This window comes from Mustela lutreola, chromosome 3 (assembly GCF_030435805.1).
Source record: "Mustela lutreola isolate mMusLut2 chromosome 3, mMusLut2.pri, whole genome shotgun sequence".
Lineage (NCBI taxonomy): Eukaryota > Metazoa > Chordata > Mammalia > Carnivora > Mustelidae > Mustela > Mustela lutreola.
This window is the reverse complement of record NC_081292.1, coordinates 190,055,479-190,080,950: the sequence shown is the minus strand read 5'-3', so window position 1 is coordinate 190,080,950 and position 25,472 is coordinate 190,055,479. Positions and strand designations below refer to the sequence as shown.

The following is a 25,472-nucleotide window of genomic DNA, read 5'->3' as shown; positions in this document are numbered from 1 at the left end:
TTCTGTCTTGAGACTCGCCAAAGCCTTTGAATTCTTATTGACTTGTGACTATCATAAGTTAGGTTCTCCAGAAGCAGATATTAAATGGTGTTTAGAGAGCCATATATTTATTAGCAGTTAATGCTGGTGGAGGTAATTTGAGGCAATGGAGTTGGGCAGAGAAGAAGTAAACTGTGATGCAGGTTTGAGAAAGCGTAGTTCAACCCGACAGAAAGCTGTTGCCCACCAGAGTTTCCTGTGTTGGGCCGGGGCCTTCCTCTCCCTGCCAGCCTCAGTAACCAGTGCGGGCATGGGGCTCTCCGTGCAGGGCCTGTGGCAAAGCAGGACTCTGCAGCTGAGACAGACCATCAGGGAACCGACTGGTGGTGACTATCCACTGACCTCCCCCCTTGCAGCAGGGCAGCAGGGCCTTCATGAAGGGGGACTGAGCAGTGGGTCTCCATGTTCACCACATCGATAGTCCTGACAGTCTTCAGAGCTTCAGACTCAAGGGCCTGGAATTGTGTGAAAAGTTCTCAGAGCCTTCTGGTTCTCCTAAGATCACAGGATATAGCTAATGACTTGACCTTCCACTCTGATGATTTACAGACAGACTTACAGACAGGTGATTCTCGGCTGACCTGGGCACCTGCCAGGTTATCCACGGCAGTTTTGAAAGAAAGATCTTATAAATAAATTCGAGTGAGTTTGTAATTGAAATGCTTTTTTGTTCCCATTTGAAAAGATTGGAAAGAAGAAATAGAAGTAAGCTTAGGAGAAGAAAAAGGGGCCATACGTACCTCAGCTGAAGCTGAAACCTTCTACCTGGCTCCCTGCAGTGGGTAATGATAGCGGGATAGAGGGTTGTGGATTCTAAGTAACGCTGACTACATTCAGAAGCCACTGTTTTTCTGTTTACTACTGGAATGATCTTGACTCCTCCAAACCTCAGTTAGCTTTACTGTAAAATACAGTTCTTAACATTACCTACCTCACTGTTTTTTGGGAAGATTAATTGAGAAAACCCATTGGTAGCTTTAGAAGCAGTGCCCAACCCATCATGTTAATTATTATTAATGAAACCTTATGAAGGGGATCAGGGTAGAGCCCTCGGTGAGGTCAGTGTTCTCCAAAATCCCATTTTTCCAACATAACTTCATAATTCTATTTGAGGTAAGGTAACGTTCTCAGAACAGCAGACATTTATCTTTCAAATCTATATACAAAGTTTATTGGTGAAACTATATATAGACTTTAATAAGCATTGGTAACTCTACATGCCATCTGGTTTATGCCTTAACAGGGTCTCATTAAAGCAATATCAAAAGGTAGAAATAGTATCATGACAGGTCAATCCACTTTTATAAGGCATGCTTAAGACATGGTGTGCTTTATATATATTTTTTCAAACATGATGATTATTACAGAATTAAAATGGAAACAAAACAAAGTGGGAGGTACTTTAACATATGGACACAAAGTAGAGAAAAATTGAAGTATACATGTCATCTTTAGTTACTATTCTCAAATTTAGTTAAAATCTTTATTGAGTGTCAAGTATGCACGAGCACTAAATGTAAACCTCAGAAAGAATATCGGTAAAGATATGGCAACCTCAGTTTTTTTTTTTTTCTTTCCCAGAGGGAGATAAAAACAGACTATTAGTTGTAAACTATTTGGGGGTTTGGTATAGAAGTGTAATATTATGAGACTATATTAGTGAATTAAAATTAATGAATTTACCAATGACCTATAGTAAAATTTGGTAAGGATTTTAGATGAAAAGTTAAGGAAGAGGGTCACCTGGGTGGCTCAGTTGGTCAAGCCTCCAACTCTTGGTTTTGGCTCAGGTCGTGATCTCAGAGTGGTGAGATTGAGCCCTGTGTTGGGCTCTATGCTCCATGGGCAGTCTATTGGAGGTTCTCTCCCTCTTATTCTCCCTCTACCTCATGTTCTCTATAATAAATAAATATATAAATCTTTAAAAAAAAAAGTAAAGGAAGAAAGGAAAATAATTGGGCTATGTATGCACACATAATTTATTATTCCTTTTCCCCAGTAATGGAGGCTTAGGTTTATGTTGACATTAAGATAATAATTAATATTAGTAATGGAAGCAACCCATTAGGAAGGCCAAAGAATAAAGATTAGAAATGATCTTCTAGACTCTTCTGAGGATATTATCTGTATGACACTTAGTTGGTATAGAAACCTAGGGATGCTTATGAGGTAAGGGCTGCCAACCAGCCCCAACTTATTCTTTACTTTTATCTTCCATCTTTTAGCATGAGCTATGCCTATGTGGGACATCTGTCTTTGTTTTCAAGTACAAATAAGCAAGCGAACAAAACCCAGTAGCCAGTGGGCATCAGAGAATTGATTAGTAAAACCATAATATCAGCATGTGAACAACATTCAGCATCACATAATGGCCCATATTTCTGTGCATTCACCAAGTATATTGTGATTATATGACTGTGTGAACAACCGTGGGCCATTTCTCTGAGGATATAAAATTAAATCGGACTTTGGATTTTCTGTCTCAGAAGTTGTGACCTAGCAGAGTAGAAGAGTAACTTAAACAATTAAAACAAAAGGTAGGAGGGTATGTGCTTGGGTGAGTGCTGTGAAGTGTGTAAACCTGGTGATTCACAGACCTGTACCCCTGGGGATAAAAATATATGTTTATAAAAAATAAAAAATTAATAAAAAAATAAATAAAAAATAAATAAAATATTTTAATAATAAAAAACAAAACAAAACAAAACAAAAAACAAAAGGTAACACAAACAGTACACACACACATGCAGTGACAGCACAGGAAAATCAGTGGTTGATTCTGACTTGGGGGATCTTTGAAGACATATTATGAGCCAGGCTAAGAAGGATAACCAGGACAGAAACAGACAAAGAGGAGACATTTATGCACAAAGTCTAGAGAGGTGGCGAGTCTAAGGGATTCCATAATGGGCCAGATGAGGGGACTTGGAATGTTAATTGGGGAACGTGAAGATTAGTGTTATGCAGTATATGTTTAAGAAAGATAACCTTTAACTTCACTGCATGGGATAGGTAGAAGCAGGGAGAGTTTGGAGACAGAGGGAACAATTGGGAGCCAATAATAAATGATGATGGAGATTTCTCTCTTGGGTGATGACAAAATCCAATGTAGTATGGAATTAGTTCTTGAAGCAAGTCAGTGACAACCTGTGAGTTACTAATAGACATTATGAATTATTAGGTACTGTGTGATGAGGTGGAACTGTTTTATTTTATTTTATTATTTTATTTTGCAGTAAGAGTCCTTAACATGAGATCCAACCTCTTAAAAGATTTTTAACTGTACAGCGCAGTTTTAGGGACAGTGTTGTACAGCAGATCATTAGAACTTATTCTTCTTAAACATTTGAGACTTTATGTCTGTTAGTTAGTAACTCCCATTTCCCCTTCTTACCCTGGTCTCTGGCAACCACGTTTCTTCTTCCTGATTCTATACGTTTGACTATTTCAGGTATCTTACGTAAGTGGAATTATGCAGTGTTTGTCTCTCTGTGACTGGCTTACTTCACTTAGCATACTGTCCTCACAGTCCATCCATGTTGCCATGTATGACAGGATTTCCTTCCTTTTTTAAAGCTAAGTAATATTCCATTGTATGTATATGCTACATTTTCTTTATCTACTCACCTGTTGATGGATATTTAGGTTGCTTTCATACCTTGACTATTGTGAATAGTGCTACAATGAAGATGAAGTTCTACTATCTCTCTGAGATCCTTAATTCAATTCCTTGGGTAAATATCCAGAGGTAGGATTGCTAGATTATATGTTAGTTCAGTTTTACTTTTTTTGAAAAAATCTCCATACCATTTCCCACAGTGGCTACACCAATTTTACATTCCCATTAACAGTGGAATTATTTTTAATTGCAGTAGTAATTATTTTAAGTAACTTTATTATCTAGCCTGTAGGACCAGATGTGATTTGAAAGTTGTTATTCCCAAGGGATGTTAGGAAAAGATGCCAAAGAGAGAGACCCTGAAACTCCATCTTACTATTTGTCTTAATATCATTGGATTTGAAAGATTTGTAAAACCAACTGCTACTAGAAAAGTATCAAATTAGAAATCTACATTTTATAAAAGAGTTCAGCCAAAAACAAGACAAATGAAATAAGAATTCATGATGTGGTGAAAAGTAAAAACTTATATTAAGTATAAAATGAAAAAATAGGTGTTTATTTTTCCGTATTAAATTTTATAATTTTCTCTATTAAAGGAAATAATGGAGAAGATCGTATGGAAGAGAGTGCATGCTTTCCTTTTTTCTGTTATAGTGAATTCATTATCATTTAGCAGTACTAATGGTTAGTAGATTATCTGCGTGAAGTGATTTTACTAAAGTGTGAATAAAGCTTAAGTATGATAATGACTTTATAAAAAGGAATTGTTGTACCCATTTGCATCTCTAGTTGGTGGAATATGGAAGAGAAAAATACTGTGAAAGCAGGTGTTCTTTATTCTCTTAACTAGTCTCCCAGGAAATAAGTCACACGGAGTTAAAGGACAGCTATATATTGCCCATTGTTTCTTACCTTTGTGAGCAGTGCCTAAGAGGAATAGTCAAAATATGACTTGCATTCTGCAAGCCAGTTAGGTTGCAGCGAAACAAAAATAGATCTCTGTAGCTTCTTTGCCACCTGAAAGCCATTCATTCAAATATCCATTCATTCATTCATTCAGCCTGTCAGTATTTGCAGGGTACTTTCTACTGGTGTGATTTTAGGGTGTAATAATACCTTCTTTTCAATCTCTATATTTAGAATCAAAACAGAAATAAGACACAGTATTCAAATAGACCGCAATCTGAATATCATCTTTATTATTGCTAAAGCTGTTTAGAAAACAAGTCCCAGCTCTGTAACAAAATATGTTTCTTGTAATTCCTTTCCCTGAGTCGAATGTATTCACTTACAGCTGTTCCTCTCCTATCTGGATGTACAACTGAGAACAGGTTTCTTTGAATAGAGAGTTAAGAAGGGCTAAGCCAGTCTTGCTCAATTCCATTTCCCAAAGTCACCAATCATTCTTCTTACTTTTACTTTGTGGACTGGGGTTAAATGACCTTTCAAAGGCTCTGAAAATTAGCTTCATGGACCAAAGTATGAATTCAGGAAGGAATAAAATGGTTTCTCCAATCACCCACTATGTGCCAGTCATTGTGCTATGTGCTGGTGATGTTGTGTTGGACAGACAAGGCAGACTCTCTGTCCTTGATGTTGTCTGGTGTTGCCTATAATCTTATTGGAGAAATTTGTCATATACTTGGTTATGGGGCAGTAAATAATAAGTGCCAATTTTTGTTTAGTCTTAACTTGAGAAAGGACAAGTCTTCTACTGCTTGTTCAATTAATGCACAAAGATGATGAAACTTGGGTTTCTAACAAGTGGTAGAGTTCAGGGAGGTAGAAAGAAGGGAGGCAGAGATGAGGGTGAGAACCTGGGCATACCAGAATCTCTATGGCTCTTCAAGGTTTGTTTTTCCGACAAAGTCTCCAGAGGCATCCGTAGAGTTGACCTTTAATACACTACAATTAGTCACATTTATAAAACCAAAACCAAAACTAAACAAACAAAAAACAAACCAAAAAGCCAGTGAATCCATATTTTATCAGGAAGTGGGGGGAGAGAAAGCCAAATGGTGAAAGGGGGAAGAGAGGATCACAATTGCTCTCTCCAGCCCAACTGCATTTCTATTACCTCCCCCCCTTCCACAGAGCACAGTTTTATTCATTCATTCATTCATTTAAATTCAATTAATTAACATATGTTACATTATTAATTTCAGAGGTAGAGGTCAGTGATTCATCAGTCTTATATAATACCCAGGGCTCCTTATGTCACATGCCTTCCGTAATGCCCATCACGCAGCCACCCCATCTCTCCAACCCTTTCCCCCCGCAGCAATCCTCAGTTTGTTTCCTATGATTCAGAGTCTCTTATGGTTTGTCTCTCTCTGGTTTTGTTTTGTTTTATTTTTTTTTCTTCCTCTGTGACACTCTATTTTGTTTCTTAAATTCCACATATGAGATGATAATAGTCCCAGAGTACAGTTTTAAATAGTCCCTAATAGATAAGGCCTGGGCACAGATTGGTATAGATGTGGTCAACATAGAAGAAGTAACTGACCATAGTCTATGAATTTTTTTTCCCTATAGTACTTGCTTTTCTCCAGAATTCTACTCCCTCTATACTTAAAATAATTCCTCATCTGGTTAGATGGAAAATTCTACTTACTCTTATCCTGAAATAACTATATAATTTATATATTTACAATATATAGTTTTATTTTTCAAGTCTATGATCTAGGCATTTGGCAAACCAATGTGACTGACCTTATTGAAATGAGATTTCTAGATAGATGCTTCTTGTTCTGCTGCCCCTGTGCTAAGGTTATTTTCCTCATTACATTTAGGGGATGATGCTTGTTTGGGATGATAAATGATGTTGAATGGAGAAAAGGGATTGATTTACATTCCATTAATAAAAGCAGTATAAATATCTCTTAACTGCTAACCTGAAGATGGGTACCGATACAACCCAAAATTTCTTTGTTATATTTCATTATTTTATTGTCAGTTTGGTTGAGTCAATATGAATAAAAGCAACTAACAACAACACATAACTAGTTCTTTGACTTTGAGGCACTTAAATCTAAAATTAGATAGTGAATTAAAAGTTAAGATTTTTTATTGGCTATGATCTTGAGATTTGAAGAATATTCTTATAATTTCATATGCATTTAATTAGTGATGAAGAATTACACTATAATGAAAATGAGGACTCAATTAAAATTAGGCCACTAAGTGGATCCTGTCACACATGGAATTTAATTTTCATGAAGGTTTTACTAAGAAAAGTTCTTAGACTATTAGTCAAAGACCCAGAGGGGAAAAAGTAAAATGAAGAACTTTAAGGAAATGTGAAAAGAATTGAGACTGTTCATCCCAGGTCATCAACAACAACAACAACAACAACAACAACAAAACGAGGAAAAATCCAAAGTAGCCATCTGCAAATAATGCTCATATAAGTATTTACATTTTGGAGAATAGTTGTTCTCCATGTGTAATGAGAGCAAACTAGACTAAAATCTTTCATAATTCTACCAAGCAGGGGTCAGAGTAAACTCACTTCAGAATTTATTGCATACTTCCATTGCTCTACAATGATTGACAAAGAGATAGGCAGCAGCCAGTTAGACTCCAATTTCTACTTGAGTAAGGTGGGTAATAATACATGTTTATTCACCTAATTTTGGTGATCAAGAAATAAATAGCTTTCGGTGTACAAAATAACTTTTGATGCCTTTGAGTTCACCTTTCCTTACGCCTTTCACATGAATCTGCTGTGACAAACTCATGTTTTAACACCTGAGAACAATAAGAGAAATGTAAAATAATTTTTCTTCAAGAGTCATGTGCATAAATTATCTTAAAATTAAATAGAATAAAATGGAATTTTCTTCATGTACCCGTATATTTTAGAATGTACTGGGTAAGGAGAGCTTTCTCATTCTTTGTCTATGTTTGCGAAGTGAGATAAGAAATGAAACAGTTTGTTAAGTAATTCAAGCACCGTCAGCCTCTTTGATGTGAAATGCCTAGTAAATTGAATTTTGAATGAGCATGGTATTTGTCTTAGCTCTGCACAACACGTATTTGTACAGCACACTCACTATGCTTGTGTGGGTATAACCATCCACTGATCTTTCCCTCTTCGCCCCTTGTCTCCCTCAATGCCACTCAGGTCTCTTTTCCAACATAGTATCTCCGCTTGATGGGACTAAATTAAACACATTATAGAACGGCATTCTTGGTTAAGCTTAACAGAAAGGCAACTCAAAACAAGTATTTGCTTATTTTTAAATTCATTCCTTGACAAACTGAAAGCTGAATAATAATGATAAAAATAGTAACAATTTCTGGTATTATGTTATTTTCTTCATATTGACACTCAATGAATCTTTATTCATGCAACAAAAATTGAATAATTGTCTACTCTGTGCAGATCTAATACTCTATCCAGATGAAGTTTGCTTTCCAGTACGTTAAGGCAGGGAGGCAATGACTGCTGTAAAGGAAAAGCAGATAGAGCACGGGGTTGGGGTGGGGGTGGGGAGTTGGAGGGGTTGGGGGGATGGGGGTGGGGGGGTGGGAGGGGGCAATATTTTCATTTTAAATAAGAGGGAGGGGATATGACTCACCAAGAAGATAGATGACATTTGAGCAGACTTGAAGGCATCTTCTTCTTCCTTTAAAAAAAAAAAAGATTTATTTATTTATTTGAGAGAGAGCAAGCAAGCACAAGTGGGAGGGGCAGATATGGAGGGAGAGAGAATCTCCAACAGACTGCGCTAAGCACAAAGTCTGACACAGGGCTTGATCTCACCACCCTGAGATTAAGACCACAGCCAAAACCAAGAGCCAGATGCTTAACCAACTGAGCAACAGAGGCATCCCTTGAAAAAACCTTTAAATTTTGGGCTTTAAATTCAAAATTTGACATAAATTCTTTCATAAAATTTTAATTTTTTTACTTAAAGCATAGATAGAAAAGAAAGGGTGAATTCTTTTATTAAAGAAAAATCTCCCAAAGGAAAGGATATTTTATTTATCATGTTATCTCCAGGTGCTTCAGTGATATTCTTCTGGAGGTTTCTTCCTTACCATTCAGTCACATATCTAGACCTTTTGCTAAATGGAGGGTCTGGGGACATTTGTCCATGTATTTCCAGAGCCTGGTGTGGGATTTGGCACATGGTAGGAACTCAATGAGTTTTTGACCTGAATGTGAAAGCAGTCTTCTTGACACATATATTTTTATTAAACACATAGGGACCATGTCATGATAGAGGTCCTTCACTTAGTAGAATTCATATTTATATATCCTTTGGTTACTTTTCCTGACATTATATGAATGTACAGGCTTCTTTTCCTTAAGGTTTCCTTTGTACTTTCAGCATTCAAAGTATTAAAGGGCTCTGTCAGTAGGCACTTAAATTATCCTTTAATGGTACAATCTAATTCCTAGGCTATGGACCTCTTTCTCTCAGGGCAAGGCTACTAAAATATCTTACAATAGTCACAAGGTGATTTCTTTTGGACTCATTGGAATGAAATAGCATTTGGGGAACTATTAGCTAGAAGAGGGGATACCAAATAATAGCTCTTTGTTCAGAGTTCCTCTATCAATTCATAGATAAGTCAATTGGCACTCATCATTTTAAACTCATCAGAGGCCTATGTAGTTAAGTGGAATATAAAGGGTACCATAGGCTATAAACAGAAGCCTTGTAAGAATATAATGTGTAGTGGGAAAGAGGATTGGAAGACCTATAAAAGTTGCCAAAAAGAACAGAAAATATAATTAAAGGATCAAAAAGACATATTGAACACAATCTCAGGGACTATTTCAGGCAACAGTAAATGTCTCCTCAAGTATATCTTTAAGAGACTGAAAGTAAAGTAGAAATCTAGTCCCATGGAGAGAGAAAGAAAAATGCCAAATAGAATTGTGGGAACAGGCTAACAAGAATTGGATTTGCTTATGTTAATTTTTACCTTTCTTTAAAATAATTAGATGGTGTCTAACCCAGAAATCAGACAATTTGAAATTCTTAGATGGGAAAAGGGGAAAAGAGTAAAAAAGTAAATAGATGATATTTTAGGCAGGGGTGGCTTCGAGTAGGATAGATAAACTGATGGATAGAAAACAGCTGAAATTTGTAGTTTGTAGCCGTTTTGCCAACTAAGTCCAGTTGTTTTAGGTTCTATCAAAGTTACGTATTGTTTAGGAAGATGTTTTCTTTCCTCCTTCCATTTTGTGAAAGCATGTAGGTTACACATGACTTCCTCAAGAACAGAAAATAATACTTTGAGGAGAAAATACTTTTTTGACAGTGAATTTTCATTACTTGGACCAAAGAATTTCACCTAGTGAAACATGTCAGAGCTACCTAGGGAAATTTCCCATTAAAAATATCCCTACTGAGAACCATCACCATAGACATTTGATTAGCTTGTAACAATCTTCAACAATACACTGAACATTATCACTCTTCCTAAAACCATCAACCCCTGTCTTCAATCATAAATAACCAATAGTTGGTAAATTAAAATAAAATGCAAAATAAGAAAATCATGCTATGAGAAGAAGGGACATGCAAAGTTGATTTCCTATATACAGAAGCAGAACTCAGAACTTGACATCACTCATACTACATTAATCACTTGTGGTTTCCTTTGTGCCAAGTAATTCTAAAAGCCTTTTTTTTTTTTAAATCTAAGTTTAGTTAACATACACTGTATTATTAGTTTTAAGGGCAAAATTTAGTAATTCATCAGTTGCACATAACACCAAATACTCATTCTATCAATTGCCTTCCTTAATGCCCATCACCCAGTGTTGCCATCCCCACCCCTCCCCCCTCCAGCAACCCTCAGTTTGTTCCCTATAGGTAAGAGTCTCTTATGGTTTGTCTCCCTCTGTTTTCATCTTATTTTATTTTTTCCTTCCTTCCCTTATGTTCATCTGTTTTGTTTCTTAAATTCTAAAAGCTCTTTTCGTTTAGTTGCTAAGAGGATAAACCATAACTATTCAAAGATAAAGTATCAAGCTTGAGATCTTGAACACTAGTTCCAAGGCTATACATGAAACAAAACTGTCTCAAAGATTATTTGATAAGCCAACTAAAGGACAAAATTCTTTTGGCTAACTCTGCCACACATACGGACTTGCACACAGAAACACATATGTGTGCAGTCCAGCACTTTAATCTTTCTCAGAAATATAAATTTGAAATCCATGCATTGTACCTCCAGTTGCAAAAAAACAGAACTTTCCTGTTGAAATAAGTATCTTAAACATATCAATTTTATTAGGAAATACTGAATTATTTTGTGTGTAAATATAAGTTGATGTGTATGCATACCCTCACATAAACAATATTTAGGCACAGATTATATTGGTTTAAAGATGATCAAACACTACTTTATACATTAATGAGCAGTTATTCAAATGCCAAAAGATTTGTGTACTTTGTACCAAAAAGAGGCATTGCATTTCTACAGAGAAGACTACTATAGAAAAATAATCAAGTTTTTCCACTTTAACACCTGAAAAGCTGAATACATGTTGCAGATCTAAAGGAGTGTAGTAACCCAGGTCTAGAAATCACTTCCCAAGCTTCTGCTGTGTATCAAGTTTGGTGTGTGTGTGTGTGTGTGTGTGTGTGTGTGTATGTGTGGTGGGAGTGGGGGTGAATGGCAGGGTACGAAAGGATTAGGCACCATGAGAGCAGTCCTAAAAATGTGAGCGAAAGAAAGTAGAGAATTCCTATGCTTCTCTTTTTTTAAAAATTTTTTCAATTTATTTATTTTCAGAAAAACAGTATTCATTATTTTTTCACCACACCCAGTGCTCCATGCAATCCGTGCCCTCTATAATACCCACCACCTGGTATCCCAACCTCCCACCCCCCTGCCACTTCAAACCCCTCAGATTGTTTTTCAGAGTCCATAGTCTCTCATGGTTCACCTCCCCTTCCAATTTACCCCAACTCCCTTCTCCTCTCTAACACCCCTTGTCCTCCATGCTATTTGTTATGCTCCACAAATAAGTGAAACCATATGATAATTGACTCTCTCTGCTTGACTTATTTGACTCAGCATAATCTCTTCCAGTCCCGTCCATGTTGCTGCAAAAGTTGGGTATTCATCCTTTCTGATGGAGGCATAATACTCCATAGTGTATATGGACCACATCTTCCTTATCCATTCGTCCGTTGAAGGGCATCTTGGTTCTTCTTTAAGAGCTGCACTTAATCTTTGCAGAAAGAACAGCACGCTGATTTCCCTTACTCCAACAATTTTAGCTTATGGCGGAATGTATTTCATATCCCTACCAATTCGCCCTAATCCCTGAATATTTCAAAGGAAATTTCAGATATCATAAATATCATGGTATTTTATCCTTAAGTATTTAAATATGCATCTTTTTTAAAAAGGACTCTTAAATATAAGCACAATGGTATCTTCAATCTTAAAAATACTATGCCAAAAATTAATAATGTTTCCTCAATTCTTGCAGAGATGTTTTTCTTTATATTTATTCTAAAGATCACATTCCACTTATTTTGCCCTGTGGTTTCTTACCGAGTCTATATTTTGCCTCCCAAAGTATACTTTAACACATTTCTCTCTTCCCTAACTTCTATGGAAATGAAATTTGACATAAATTGTTTCAACAATAGCATTTAGAGTATTTTGGAAGAGTGGCTGATGCCTGCTTCATAGATAAGTTTCTCTCATTGTCCCTCTTCTTAGCCAAGGATTGTATAGAAGCTGTTCAAAGATTAGTATGGTGAAGTGATCAAATTCAGAATGCCTTATATTCTAAAGAGAGAACCAGACATGGATATAAATAACTCTACTAAAAAATATAATATGATCTATATTTAGATATTTCATACTGCTTGCTTTTGTATCAGTATTAATTGAGTGATAAAGTTTTGACTTCTTTATGATCATAAAGCTGGTGTAGAGGGACGGCCCTTCAGACAACTCCATCAAGCATAAGAACTCTCAAAAAAAGAAAGAAAGCAAAGAAAAGAAAGAAAGAAACACAAGAGCTCTCTGGAACACTCTGGGGGATTTGATGGATAATCTTTAAGATTCCTTCTAGCTCTAAACCCCAGAGTGATGATGAGCTATACGGTACGATACACAAAGTTTTTGCAAACTCATGAGTTCCCTTAAAGCTATCCTTGAGCAAAGCTATGGAATATTAAGGGGAAAAAGATAGACACACAGCATTTCAGCTCAACTGAAGTATTTCTGGATTGTCGATAATTCTACAAGTAGACTTAGAATAGACAATGTATCAACATGCTTCAGTTCCTCTTGCAAGCGAAACAAAATAAAACACCTGCCAGGGACAAGAGATATACATCTGAAGAAAAGTGCCAAGGAGCAGGAGAGAAACTCCAAATGTAGGCAGTATGGTTTCATCACATATACTGGACCTTTATTTAATGAGTGTGTGAGTTTGTGTATTGTACCTTTGGATATTTTTCAATGCGTTTTGCCTCGTATTTTGTATTCCGCTCAGATTCATGTGTCTGTTTCTTTAGGCACAGACAGCACACATTGTCCTGGAAGATGGAACTAAGATGAAAGGCTACTCCTTCGGCCATCCATCCTCTGTCGCTGGTGAAGTGGTTTTTAACACGGGCCTGGGAGGGTGAGTAATGCTCGGGCACCAAGGTTTTCTTCTTCCTCTATGTAGAGGACTAACTAGATGATCTTAGTCATGGTGGAAAACTGAAATCATCCCATCATAGTAAGACTACACATGATCTTGCCGTTGCCCTGTGCTCGAAGTCGTCTCTTCCAGCATAGATAACAAACTCCTCCCTGCCGTGGTAAATGAAAGAGAACATGGACACTGGTTTTCCCCTGAAAAATAAAGCATAAAATTAATTCTAGAAACCTAGAGCCCAAGGACACAAGTCATAGGAGATTACTTAAATGGCTTCTGTCGAAGAAGGTATGGATATGATTAAGGTAGAAATTGAAGCAAGGAAGGGATGGATAGCACAGTCCAGTGCCATTGCTTTAGTGAAGTTAAGAATCAACCTTGCAGATCTGATATGAAGTACCATAAGGAGCTGAGAAAGTTCTTAGGTATTCTGTGTAATTTCACACGCTAGTAAGAAAGGTGAAATAACAGGTCCGTTTATTGTCTTAAAGTAATCAAAGGGAGAGCAGGTTCATTGATCTGATGGTTCCAAAATTTATCAATTGAGACCCAAGTCAGTGTTTAAGATCTGCTAATAGGTGTGCAGCAAAAAGATCAGAGATGCTGCAGAAATCACCTAGCTGTCCTTATTGACCAACAAATGGTTGTTCTCTGGGAACAGGAAGGCTGAAGTTCTGGTCTAATTTTCAATGCTAACAGGTTACGTGATATTGAGAAAATCACTTAACCTTTCTGAATCCTAGTTTCCACATATAAAATGAGGGACCTGGATTAGACAGTAATTTATAGCGGGGATTAAAAAAAAAACTAATCTATGAGTCCTTTAAAAAAATATGACTGGATGGTTTCAAGAGGTTTCCCTTAGAGAGTCAATGAACTAAACTTCTTTGGAAGTTCTTTTAGGAAAATTCCGTTAACCTTATAAAGACAGGGATGTTGGGTTAACTGATATGGAAGTTATTAACTGACGAAACTTCCTTTATTATTAACATACATTTTTCTCTAAACTCTTGGCTCTGTCTGAAATGAAGAATATTAGGTGGGTTTTAAAATAGTTCCACTGGTGAGAACATTAAATTACAGTGTATGAAAGCTGTTTGCAAAGTTTTGCTTCACCAGGCAATTATTTAAGCTTTCCGACAGCACTAATTACTAGCTGTGTTAATATACCTGCCAACAAACAACTGTTTAATATAGATCAGAATGATGGAGGGCACTGGAGTTTTCTTCTCTGTGATAGATTATGGGTAATAAATCTTGTCACATCACAAAAGTCAAACAGGACCTGATGGATTAATTTGCTTCTAACACTGCAGTTCTCTAGGACAAGCTGTATTTATTCACTTGCAGCGAGAGTATTGTAAGCATATGTTTAAAGGGAATGGTCAGTTCTTTTATGGAGAGAAAGAAGAAAGGGAAGTAAAATTAAATTAATTAAAGATGTTTTTGATGTAGGAAAAGGCATTCATTAATAAGATTAGTCCACAGAGCCTATTTTCCATTGAGAATTGTTGCTTTCATTCATTGTGTGTCTCGCTCAGTAAGGTGGCTGATAATTAAAGGGGTTATTTTGTTTTTCATCTTCAAGAAATGCATTTATATTGTGTGTAGGCCTTGGTTAAAAAATTATCAGTTCCTGACAGGTGAGAGGCATCTGAGAAATTAGCTGATGGAGGTGTGGATAAATATTACAGCACTCTAGTCTCCTCAGGGGTTGGAGAGCTGAAAGACTAAGTGTTTTGTTGACAAAAGTAGTTCTGGGAGGACTTTGTCTTGGATGGGGTTGAAGAATTTATGTTGACTATTGCCCGAGTTCAACTTTATTGGTTTCAAGGTTGTTGATTCTGTCCCCCTCAGCACCTAAATTCATTACCAGTAGTAATCCACAAGAAAGATTTGGTTTAACTCTTTCTGCAGAAAGTGAAAATGTGAGCGTGGGTCAGAGGGCGAGGGGGTCGGTGGGGTGGGTAGGGTCCGGGGAAGCCTCACTTACACTGTATTCCAGGGCATGGAATAGCTACAGATAACTCCTGGTATTTACTGGAATAATGTTTCTTAATATTCAGAATGAGAGTGATATATATGCATATATATTAATATATATATATATATATATATAGATCATAAAATTGAGAATACATTCTTAACTTTAAAATGAAGATCTAATGCATTTCTCCCTAATTCTATGCCAGTACTTTAAAACAGTTATTCGGAATCTTTTGATTTAGAAGTCAGAAGTGGTTCAGGGCAATTTTTGTGGGACTGATTTTCTTTTCTAAGTTGATAACTCTGAAACTTGTATAATTCTTTCTAAAACTGTTTTGAAAAACAACTATATTAAATAATTCTCTCAGGGAATATATGTATTCTTATTTTTCCCTTTCTCCAGACTTTAAAATAAAAACCAACAGCCTTTATATTTTTGGGCAATTCTGCCACAGAAATTAACTCAGTCTTTTTAAATGTTGAATGAATTTTAATAAACATAGACACCCATGCAGTCACCAGCGATGTAATCAGGATAGTCTTCAAGGTTCCTGAAAACTATTTTTTAAAAAACTTAAACATTTTTGACAATTAATATTTTGGTGAAACTGGCAGCCCTTAATAGTAAATACCAGTTTGGATTCGTGTCTGGAAGGCAAGGGGAAACTTCAGGATACCTGAAAACTTTAACTAGGACAATCTTTTAGAAATTCCTTCATTCCCTATGAAGGAATTTTTCAAGGGATTAAAAAGTTTAAGAAGTTTAGGGATTGAAGATTATATAAGAATATGTCTTAGTACTTATGAGTCAGTTTAGGTTAAAAGCAGAATCAGACCCATAAATACAGAGAACAAGCTGATGGTTGCCAAAGGGAAGGGGGAGTGGGTGGGAGAGGATGGGCTAGTGCGGGCAGGGGAGTGGGAAGTACAGCCTTCCGGTTATGGAATGAATAAGTCACAGGAATAAAGAGCACCACAAAGGAAATACAGTGATGCTGAATTATAATAGTCTTGTGTCATGGCAGCTGGGGGCTATGCTTGTGGAGAACAGATCATAACATATAGAGAAATTGAATCACTATGTTGTAAACCTAAAACTAATGTAACGTTGTTTGTAAGCTATACTCACATGAAAAAATAAATTTTTTTAAAGGTCAGTTTGACTTTTCATATGAGTCAGATGATGCGATACATTTTTATATCTGATCATAAAATTTCTTTAGATTTGCTAAAATCTAGATGCAGCCTTATAGGTTTTAAAATTAATGTTCTCTCATTTCCGAGGATTCAGTAGTTAAGAGTGTGTCTGTAGATTGTAGTTTTGTGGTTACAGACATTTTTGTTGTTATCGTTGGTAATTTTTTGGCTTCTTTACTCAGGTACCCGGAAGCTATTACTGACCCTGCCTACAAGGGACAGATTCTCACCATGGCCAATCCCATTATTGGGAATGGTGGAGCCCCTGACACTGCCGCAGTGGATGGCCTGGGACTTAGCAAGTATTTGGAGTCTGATGGAATTAAGGTAGTGCCAGTGATGACTAGTTAAAAGGTCTCAATTTGGGGCACCTAGCTGATTCAGTCTCTAGAGCATGAAACCCTTGATCTCAGGGTTGTGAGTTTGAGCCCCACCCTGGGCACGAAACCTACTTTAAAAAAAAAAAGAAGTAAAAAGTCGCAGTTGGAGGGGGGGGATAGTTGATTTATTTTTAAGAATCCAGGATGAGTAAAGTTTCTCCTCAATACTGTAGGACAACCCATTAAATTCGTGCTCTCAACCTTATTCCTGTGTATTATGGGAATGATTTTTAACATGACATAATTTTGAATTTCATTTTTCATGGCACTTTGCATTTACTCTTAATGCCTTGGATGAAATTTGGTTTAATTTGGAAAGATGTTGTTATAAGTCTAAATGACAAGTATGCTACAAGAAATGGTGATGAATTACCTTTTAAAAGGTCTTTGGTAATCCACTCTGTATCAAATATTTGCCTTTTAATCTTATCCTATTTAGGGGCTGAATAAAAGATAGCTTATATGCAGTCTAAAAGTAAACACATTCAGTTTTCCTAATCAAGATAAATTTGGATAGTATTAAGAATGTGGACCATATAAACAATTAAAAAATGTAGAATCCAAATTCATCACTCTATTTTTTTCCCCACTGTATTTTTGAATGACTTGGACCGATCATTTAGGTCAATTCTATTTCTCACAATTTCCCCCATATATTCAGTCTCCTTTAAATGTAGATCGACAATTATGTATCCTTTGTTTAATGTACAGGAAGATAATGAAATCTAATCATTAATTAGATTATTGGTAAATACCATGGAGAAAAAGTACCAGGGTGCTGACATGGGGGACCTAGCTTAGTCACAGGATTTGGCAAATGAGGTAAGACTATTCCTCGACATGGTAATTAAGGTGACAATGATGTTTTTTAAGAGAAAATTATTGATCATCTTTTTTCTTCAAGTCTCCAGAATTTTAAGCCTTGAATCAGTGGATATAATAAAGCTTTTTAAAATTTTATTAATTTTTTTCAGTGTTCCAAAATTCATTTTTTTACGCACCACGCCCAGTGCTCCATGCAATACATGCCCTCCTTAATACCCACCACCAGGCTCACCCAACCCCCCAAACCTCAGTTTGTTTCTCAGAACATGGTTTGTCTCCCACTCGGATTTCCCCCACTCATTTCTCCTCTCCATCTCTCAAGCTTTTTTTTTTAAAAAAAAAATTGCAAATGGACTCGTAAAACAAGTCACAAGAGTTGGATAATATTTTCTGCTCACCCCAACTCCCTGTCTTTCTAGGTTGCAGGTTTGCTGGTGCTGAATTACAGCAATGACTACCACCACTGGCTGGCTACCAAGAGTCTCGGGCAGTGGCTACAGGAAGAAAAGGTGAGAAAAAGGCTGTCCTGTCTGGACCAATTCTCTTCTGAAATACTGAGGGCCACACATTTTTAGTTTAATCCACTAGGTGGCACTCGCACAGGCTTGGTAGCATTTCTCTTTGGGGAAAGAGCCTAGAGAACATTTTAGATTTTTTTAATTTTCTTGAACCACTTAATTTTCCCATCCCTTATACCCACGATTGTGATATGTAACTTGAGTCGTGGGTTCTCGGACCGGCTTTACCGTTAACTAGTTGTGTGATTTTATGCAGATCATGTAATCATACCATATTTTCCAAATCGTGAACTCTTTTGAGGATAAACAGATTGCTGTTTCTTTTGGCTTAAACATTACGACTCGATGACATATAATTAGATATAACCTATTTGAAGTGGTAATTGAAAAGTGTTATAAACCTTATCTTATACTTTCCTTAGTTTAAGTATTATTGTTCTAATCAAATAAGAGGATTCTCCTGGTTTGAATCTCAGACGTACTTAAAGTTAAGGGACCTGCTATATTTGACTTCATCTCTAGTGTTGCTGTAGCTGTTTTCTGTTGCTTTGGAGCCTCTAACTGACAGAATATTATTCTAAGAAAGCTCTGCCACACCAATGAGCGTTAACCTACTGAGGCTATATGTTGCTTCTTTCTGAAAATCAAGGAATCTTGATTTTGACTTCCTGGGTTTCATTTTTTTTCTAAATTTTAAAGGGGAGAACAAGGCATCTATTTCACTACCTGAATCATTACTATTTCATTCTCAACCATTATCCAAATTTACCTCCATTACCTAGACAGCTAATTTTTGTAATGGTCATTTAGGACACCCTCCTTTTAATGTTTCCTTTGTGTCACTAGGCAACTGATATTACAGCTGCTCTGTGTCAGAACTAATGGTCTGAGTATAAACTTCATCCATGACTTGTTAGTTTTTAAAATGTTCTTTGAATCTTCTTTCGTAATCACAGACATATAGACTAGAAGAGGGTCTAAGATAGGGACATCTGGGTGGCTCAGTTGGTTAAGCATCTGCCTTGGGTTCAGGTCATAACCCCAGGGTTCTGGGATTGATCCCATGTCAGACTCCCTGCCCTGCAGAAGGTCTCCTTCTCCTCTGCCTCTCCTGTCCACCATTCTCTTAATCTCTCTCTCAAATAAATACATAAAATCTTTAAAAGAAAAAAAAAAAAAGGTCTAAGATAGTAACCAGTTCATCTCCTTCTGTGTATAGGTGAATAAAAACTCCTTGCTCAAACATCACTCAGACGAATGGTAGAAGAAAAGAAATTAGAACCTATTTTGCTGTTTCCTAACTCACTGTCCCTTTATTTTACCACATCTGTCTCTATTCAAACTACTCAAAAAAAAAACAAAAAACAAACAAAAAAAAAAACAAAAAACAAATGGTTATATTGCCTGATTTCCTAATCAGGTGGGAAATCTTATTAGAGTCTGATTACTTAATAAGCATCCTCAGAGGGGAGCCTGGGTGGCTCAGTGGATTAAATCCTCTGCCTTTGGCTAGGGTCATGATCCCAGGGTCCTGGGATCAAGCACAGCATCAGGCTGTCTGTTCGGCGGGGAGTCTGCTTCTCCCTCTCTCTCTCTGCCTGCCTCTCTGCCTACTTGTGATCTCTGTCAAATAAACAAATAAATAACGTCTTTAAAAAAAAAATAAACATCCTCAGAAAAATGTGTTGAGTGTCTAGTAGGTAGCCAGAGCATTTGGCTCCAAATGTGGATTTTCATAGTCTTTACATATCATTGCTTAGGAAATTCACAAACTCCATTATTTATATACATAAATGCATGTTATATATATAAATATGTAACATTGCCTATTTACTATCCTGTGTAAAAAGAAACAATACTGTAGCAAAAGATTGATGTTCAGAATTTCTCATTTTTTATTCTGAGGAAGAACCTGGGTATTAAGAGTCCTGTTCCCAAGTGGAACAGCAATTTACCGTGTTCTGACAACACAGTCACCCTGGGTCAGAGAAAAGAAGGAGGAGGGAAATTATTTACTGCTCAAGAAGATAGATGATGAACAAAATAAAAAAGAAGATAGATGATCTCAGTTTATAACTTGAAAACAATATGCTGGATCTAATTTCCTCCAATTTCACTGTCACTACGAATTCTTTTTCTTATAGGTCCCTGCAATTTATGGAGTGGATACAAGAATGCTGACCAAAATAATTCGGGATAAGGTATGATCATCATCTTTAGCCAACTCTATGTTTTTCTCTCTCTCTCTCTCTCTCTCCCTGTTTACATATATATGGTTTATTTACTATATGCTCTATAAATGAAAAATTATATATTCTATTTTTTTTCAGTGCTTGAGGAACCCAACAATATGTGAAAGAACAAATCTGACCAATTTCTTGTCATTTGGGCCTCTGTCATCTTGTTTTACTATCTCTGATGTCATTTTCAAAACTGAATACTTGAGTGGGATGTTTGTTGCTGGATGGACAGCAGATTATTGAGTGCCCACTGTGTATTCACTATGCCAGAGAGTCGAGGCCTAAGTCAGCCCACATGACAGGGGTAGTGAGCCCAGTGGAGAAGGTAATCAGGTGCATAACAACTTTGCCTCAATTCAATACTGACCTGCTGAAAGAAGCAAACCAGGAAGTGTGCAGCATTAGTGCTGTTATTTGTTTAGTCTTCTTGGAGGGGTTATCTGTGAAATTAATGAGTTATATTTCATGGGTGTGTCTAATGAGCCCTGCATACGCTACCTCAATTGTATAGTCTTTCTTGAGACTGTACCAATGACCGAGGTGATGAAAGATAAGTGTATCTTTTGCTTGCATATCTGATTGCTGAACAGTCCGACCCCTCCTTTTGAGAGTATCTCATTACCATCTGCTTGCTTCATCGGTTGTAAGAGGAGGGTACTAATTTTTCTTTTTTTCTTACATAAAACCTTCATATCCCAGAGCAGAAAGAAACTTTACCTCATCAATTTTAACTAAATTCCCCAAATGCTGTTAAAGTTTTTCATTGAATCATATTACCTAAAAAAGGATGGGGTACCTGGGTGGCTCAGTTGGTTTGTTAAGCGTGTGCCTTCGGTCATGACCTTGGGCCCTGTGTGGGGTGGGGGGGTCCCTGCTCAGTAGGAAGTCTGCTTCTCCTCCTCCCTCTGCATTCCCCACCATGGTCTCTCACTCTGTTTCTCAAATAAATAAAATCTTTAAAGAAACCAAAAGGAAAAAAGAAATGATACAATTTCAAAGTGAAATAGACTCTTCAAGAAAATATGTGGTTTCCTTGTTAGAATGTATATTGACATAGGATCTCTGTAAGCAGAAAGAATGGCTTTCTGAAAACGGTCACACACCCATGACCAGAAGGAAGACAATGAGAGTTGACACAGCCCTTCCACTCTACTTCTGATTTTACTTCCTCCTCTGTAATTTTCCCGAGAATAGATGTTAATGAGAATGACCTACTGGCGCTTTCTACCCTCACTCATTCTCACGTGACTAATTCTTTCCTTAAGGAATATATTTCAGAAGGAAACAAAAGTTTCTTCCCTTTCCTCCAATGCAGTGATTTCCTTGGAGAGAGGCAAATCAATGAATTATCTTGATTCCCCTCCTCCAATAAAGTCTTGATTTGTAATATGCTATTTTGTAAATAGATAAAGCTAGACTTACTAACAAATAAGTAAATCTCAAGACATAGCTAATAATAAGAAAACATTTGCCATGTTCAGGCTAGCAAGGCTAATCTGTGAAAACTTCACAGAGGTCTGAACGTTCTTTAAAGTGCAGGGCCTTAGGGACACCAGGACATGAACAACCGAAAACAGTGAACATTTTCAATGCTACTTTCAAAGGTTGTGATTTACCTAGCACTTTATATCATTTTGTAAATGAATTTAACTATCATCATATAATTAATACTTCTTTTCAATTTTCTTCTGTTTTTAGATTTCTTATTTTCTTCTCAAAAGATTGTTTTGTCCACGTTGCCACTGAACTATCTTTAGGTCATGTGCACTAAGGGAATAGGTACCCTAAATGCTCTAATTTGCAGCAGCCTGAAACTTAGAGACCTGAATTCTGATGCCTTTAGAATTTGCTTACTCCAAGGGCCAGTCTCGGACCTTAAAAAAAAAAAAAAAAAAAAAAAAAAGATTTGTACATTCCACAGTGTTTCTCAAAATGTACTGTACAAATTACTTCATCTTTCCAGTTTGAGAAGATGAGGAACTTCTGCTGATGGTTTTAAGTAATTATAAAGACATTTAGATCTTGGAGCAGTCGTTTAAGTCCCTGTGAATGGATCCTGTCAGCACCTTGCCTAGTACTCCCTTTGAACTGTCTAATTTTTTTCTTTGATAGGGTACCATGCTTGGGAAGATTGAATTTGAAGGTCAGCCTGTGGATTTCGTGGATCCAAATAAGCAGAATTTGATCGCTGAGGTTTCAACCAAGGTGAGAGATTTCCCTTCACATTTTCTAGTTTTATTTCTTATATCAAAATCTTCACGTAGGCCGAGGTCTTCATCCTGAAGCACCAGACTTGAGGGAAAAAAGATCTCATAGCTTCTAAAATATATATTACAAATCAGTGCATTTAAAGTTAGTAAATTTTACCTGCTGCAATCCAGCATCAATCAGAATGACCGTGGAGAATAACATTTCATGAAGAATTCCAGCTGTGAGAACTTCCGGGCACCAGGGCCTTTCCTTAAGAAAATGTTATGAAAAGGCTGAAAATCGCCTGACTAAGAGCATGTCGGTTTCAGAGAAAACACATGTTGATATTATCTGGTATTCCCGTCCCTACGCCTAGTCACATGGAATCGGGGACCAGAACGATGGGTCCCTGCCGATCAGTACTGACCGTGGTGCTGATGCTGGATGCAAACACGATTCACAGGATGCCGAAACCTGAGAAATAGGAGTTGTTAAAGACAGCGAATTTTAAATTAGATATGTAATTGCTTATATATTTGGAATTTGATCATGCCATATGCAATATTCCCTGGTTTTTAACTGTAAAATTTGCCCATACTATTTTTCCTGTAGGTGTTTCTATATGTTCCCTTGTGAAGTGATTTCATTTGAGACAGTATGAAAAAGGGCTATTTTTCCTTTTAGTATTGAGAACTACCTTGAGGATCTAGTGCAGCATTTTCCACATGTGAGGAACACTGACCTAAAGAAAGTCACCTTAAAAAGAATTCTGTGGTAATAAGGTTAAAACCAGTGCATAATACATTTCTTCTCTTCAAGAGTCATAATGTAAATTCACATATTCACGTGTCTGTGAGGTCTTCCTTAAAACTGCTGTCATTCTGTATGGAGAGTATATAATGTATTTGTGTACAGACCAGCAAAAAGGAGCCTGTCTGTATTTTTATCTATGTCAGATCAAGAGAGAGATCGCAATGGTGAAAACTGACCCCATTTCTTAATGCTAGCAGAATTGAATAATTACATTGTAACTGTGCTAAAATGCATATTTTTATCAGATTATATATATTCTGTGTGTTTTGTTTTGATATGGTTGATAGCTTAATTTATTGTCTTGTAACTGCAATTTGATGTAGCTACAACTAGATGGTAAAAGTGCTTTATGTTGTAGGAGAAGCCTAAGGTTAAAAATAAATCCACACTTTTTCAAATTATCCGATGAGAGAGATTATCTCTAGCATTTATGGATCAGCTCAGAAATAATTTCCCCAGATCATGGAAAGAATTGAGCACTTTTTCTCTAGAATAGTTAGCAGGGAAAAAAAATCGTGACAAACTTTATAGATATTTTTTTCAAGTACGGTCTAAGGATTATGATTTCCCATCCTTTAGAATTTGTGGAGAGTGGAGAGCTGATGTTTCAGTTAAAGTAAAATGCTCTTTCAAATATCCAGGTTGCAACTTTCATCTAAAATCTTTTGGAAACATTGAAATCACCCTAAATTCAGAATATACTAGGTAATTCTCGAAGCTGTAATCAGTGTGGGCACCCAGCCCTCTAGGCTTTCTCTCCGTTTCTATTATTTCTCCTTTTATGACTTTGGGGGAACTGCTTCTTGGGTAAATGCCTGTGAAAATGGATCTGAGTCCAAGCAGTGCTTTAGCTGTAGGTAATGATTATGATATGCTCAGGGATCCTTTTATGGAGTCTACCATTTAAATGCAAATGATCGCATGGTAACCTAAAGAGAGCAGTGGTCTACACTAGCTTAGCAATCCTCTGACTCTCATACTGATTTTACCCATTAGCCCCACTACAGAAGCCTAATGCACAACAGCTCTGCCCCATCCAAACTTTACTGCAAGTTGAGGAACAAATGCTATTTAAAGCATGATGTATCTATTACCACATCTGTCTAGTACTGAATCACCCAGTAACACTTGAAAATTCCATTGCCACTGGTTGTTAATGTGGCAAAACATGGGAGAGATTATTGTCAATTATGGAAGTGACCAATTTCTTAGGGATCATTCTTATTACTATAATCAACATTTTATATAAAACAGCAAAGTACACTTTCCCTCATAAAAACGATACAGTTTGTGGCACTCTCTGTGCCTGATAAATTGACTGTTAACTGCCAGTCATTCCCTAGTAGTTAGCAATCAGTCTGTTACCAATATAAGTGCAAAGCGTCCCCAGATGTGTTTACGATATTGCTGTGTTGTTCATGGCTTGTACTTCCCTCTCACGCTCTGCTTGTCAAAATTGCAGGATGTCAAAGTGTATGGCAAAGGAAACCCCACGAAAGTGGTAGCTGTTGACTGTGGGATTAAAAACAATGTAATTCGCCTACTAGTAAAGGTAAGTGATGTGTTCCATCTCAAGGGTGAGGATTTGTAATATTGATCTTTAGTGTTAAACTGATTTCCTTCCTCTGTTTCAGAGAAAACTTGTGCATTCCCCTTGGAACGTCAGGGGATCTGCTCTCTTCTTGTTGTCTTTGATCTATAAAATAACACTTGTATCCCTGTTAAAATTAGTGATGTAGGCTATGTTTTAAAAAAATCTTTAGGGGCCACCAATACAGAGAAGAATGATGATGGTTCTTACCATGGATTAACTGACATTCTGAGACATGCCATGTTTACTTTCTTCGGGTTTAGAAATGACCCAAAATTTGGAGTCAGTTGGAGAACTCCTCCATTGGACTACATTCCTCATGTGCCAAATGTTTGCAGGGATCATGCCCTAATATAGTACAAACTTTCACATTCCAAATCATGATTTCAAATTCTTGTCAATTTATTAACACAAATTTGCATTTGACTCTTCAG

At 36.8% G+C, this 25,472-nt stretch overlaps 1 protein-coding gene across 1 annotated transcript in view; it reads left to right on the top strand.

Annotated features, from left to right (window-relative positions):
- CPS1 (carbamoyl-phosphate synthase 1) overlaps positions 1–25,472 on the top strand; it is a 125,380-nt gene that overhangs the window by 9,120 nt on the left and 90,788 nt on the right. The window contains exons 2-7 of the mRNA XM_059168149.1: positions 13,171–13,280; positions 16,664–16,808; positions 18,106–18,195; positions 20,349–20,405; positions 22,557–22,649; positions 24,910–24,999. Of these exons, the coding sequence (XP_059024132.1) occupies positions 13,171–13,280; positions 16,664–16,808; positions 18,106–18,195; positions 20,349–20,405; positions 22,557–22,649; positions 24,910–24,999 (585 nt within the window). The remainder of the gene's footprint in view (positions 1–13,170; positions 13,281–16,663; positions 16,809–18,105; positions 18,196–20,348; positions 20,406–22,556; positions 22,650–24,909; positions 25,000–25,472) is intronic.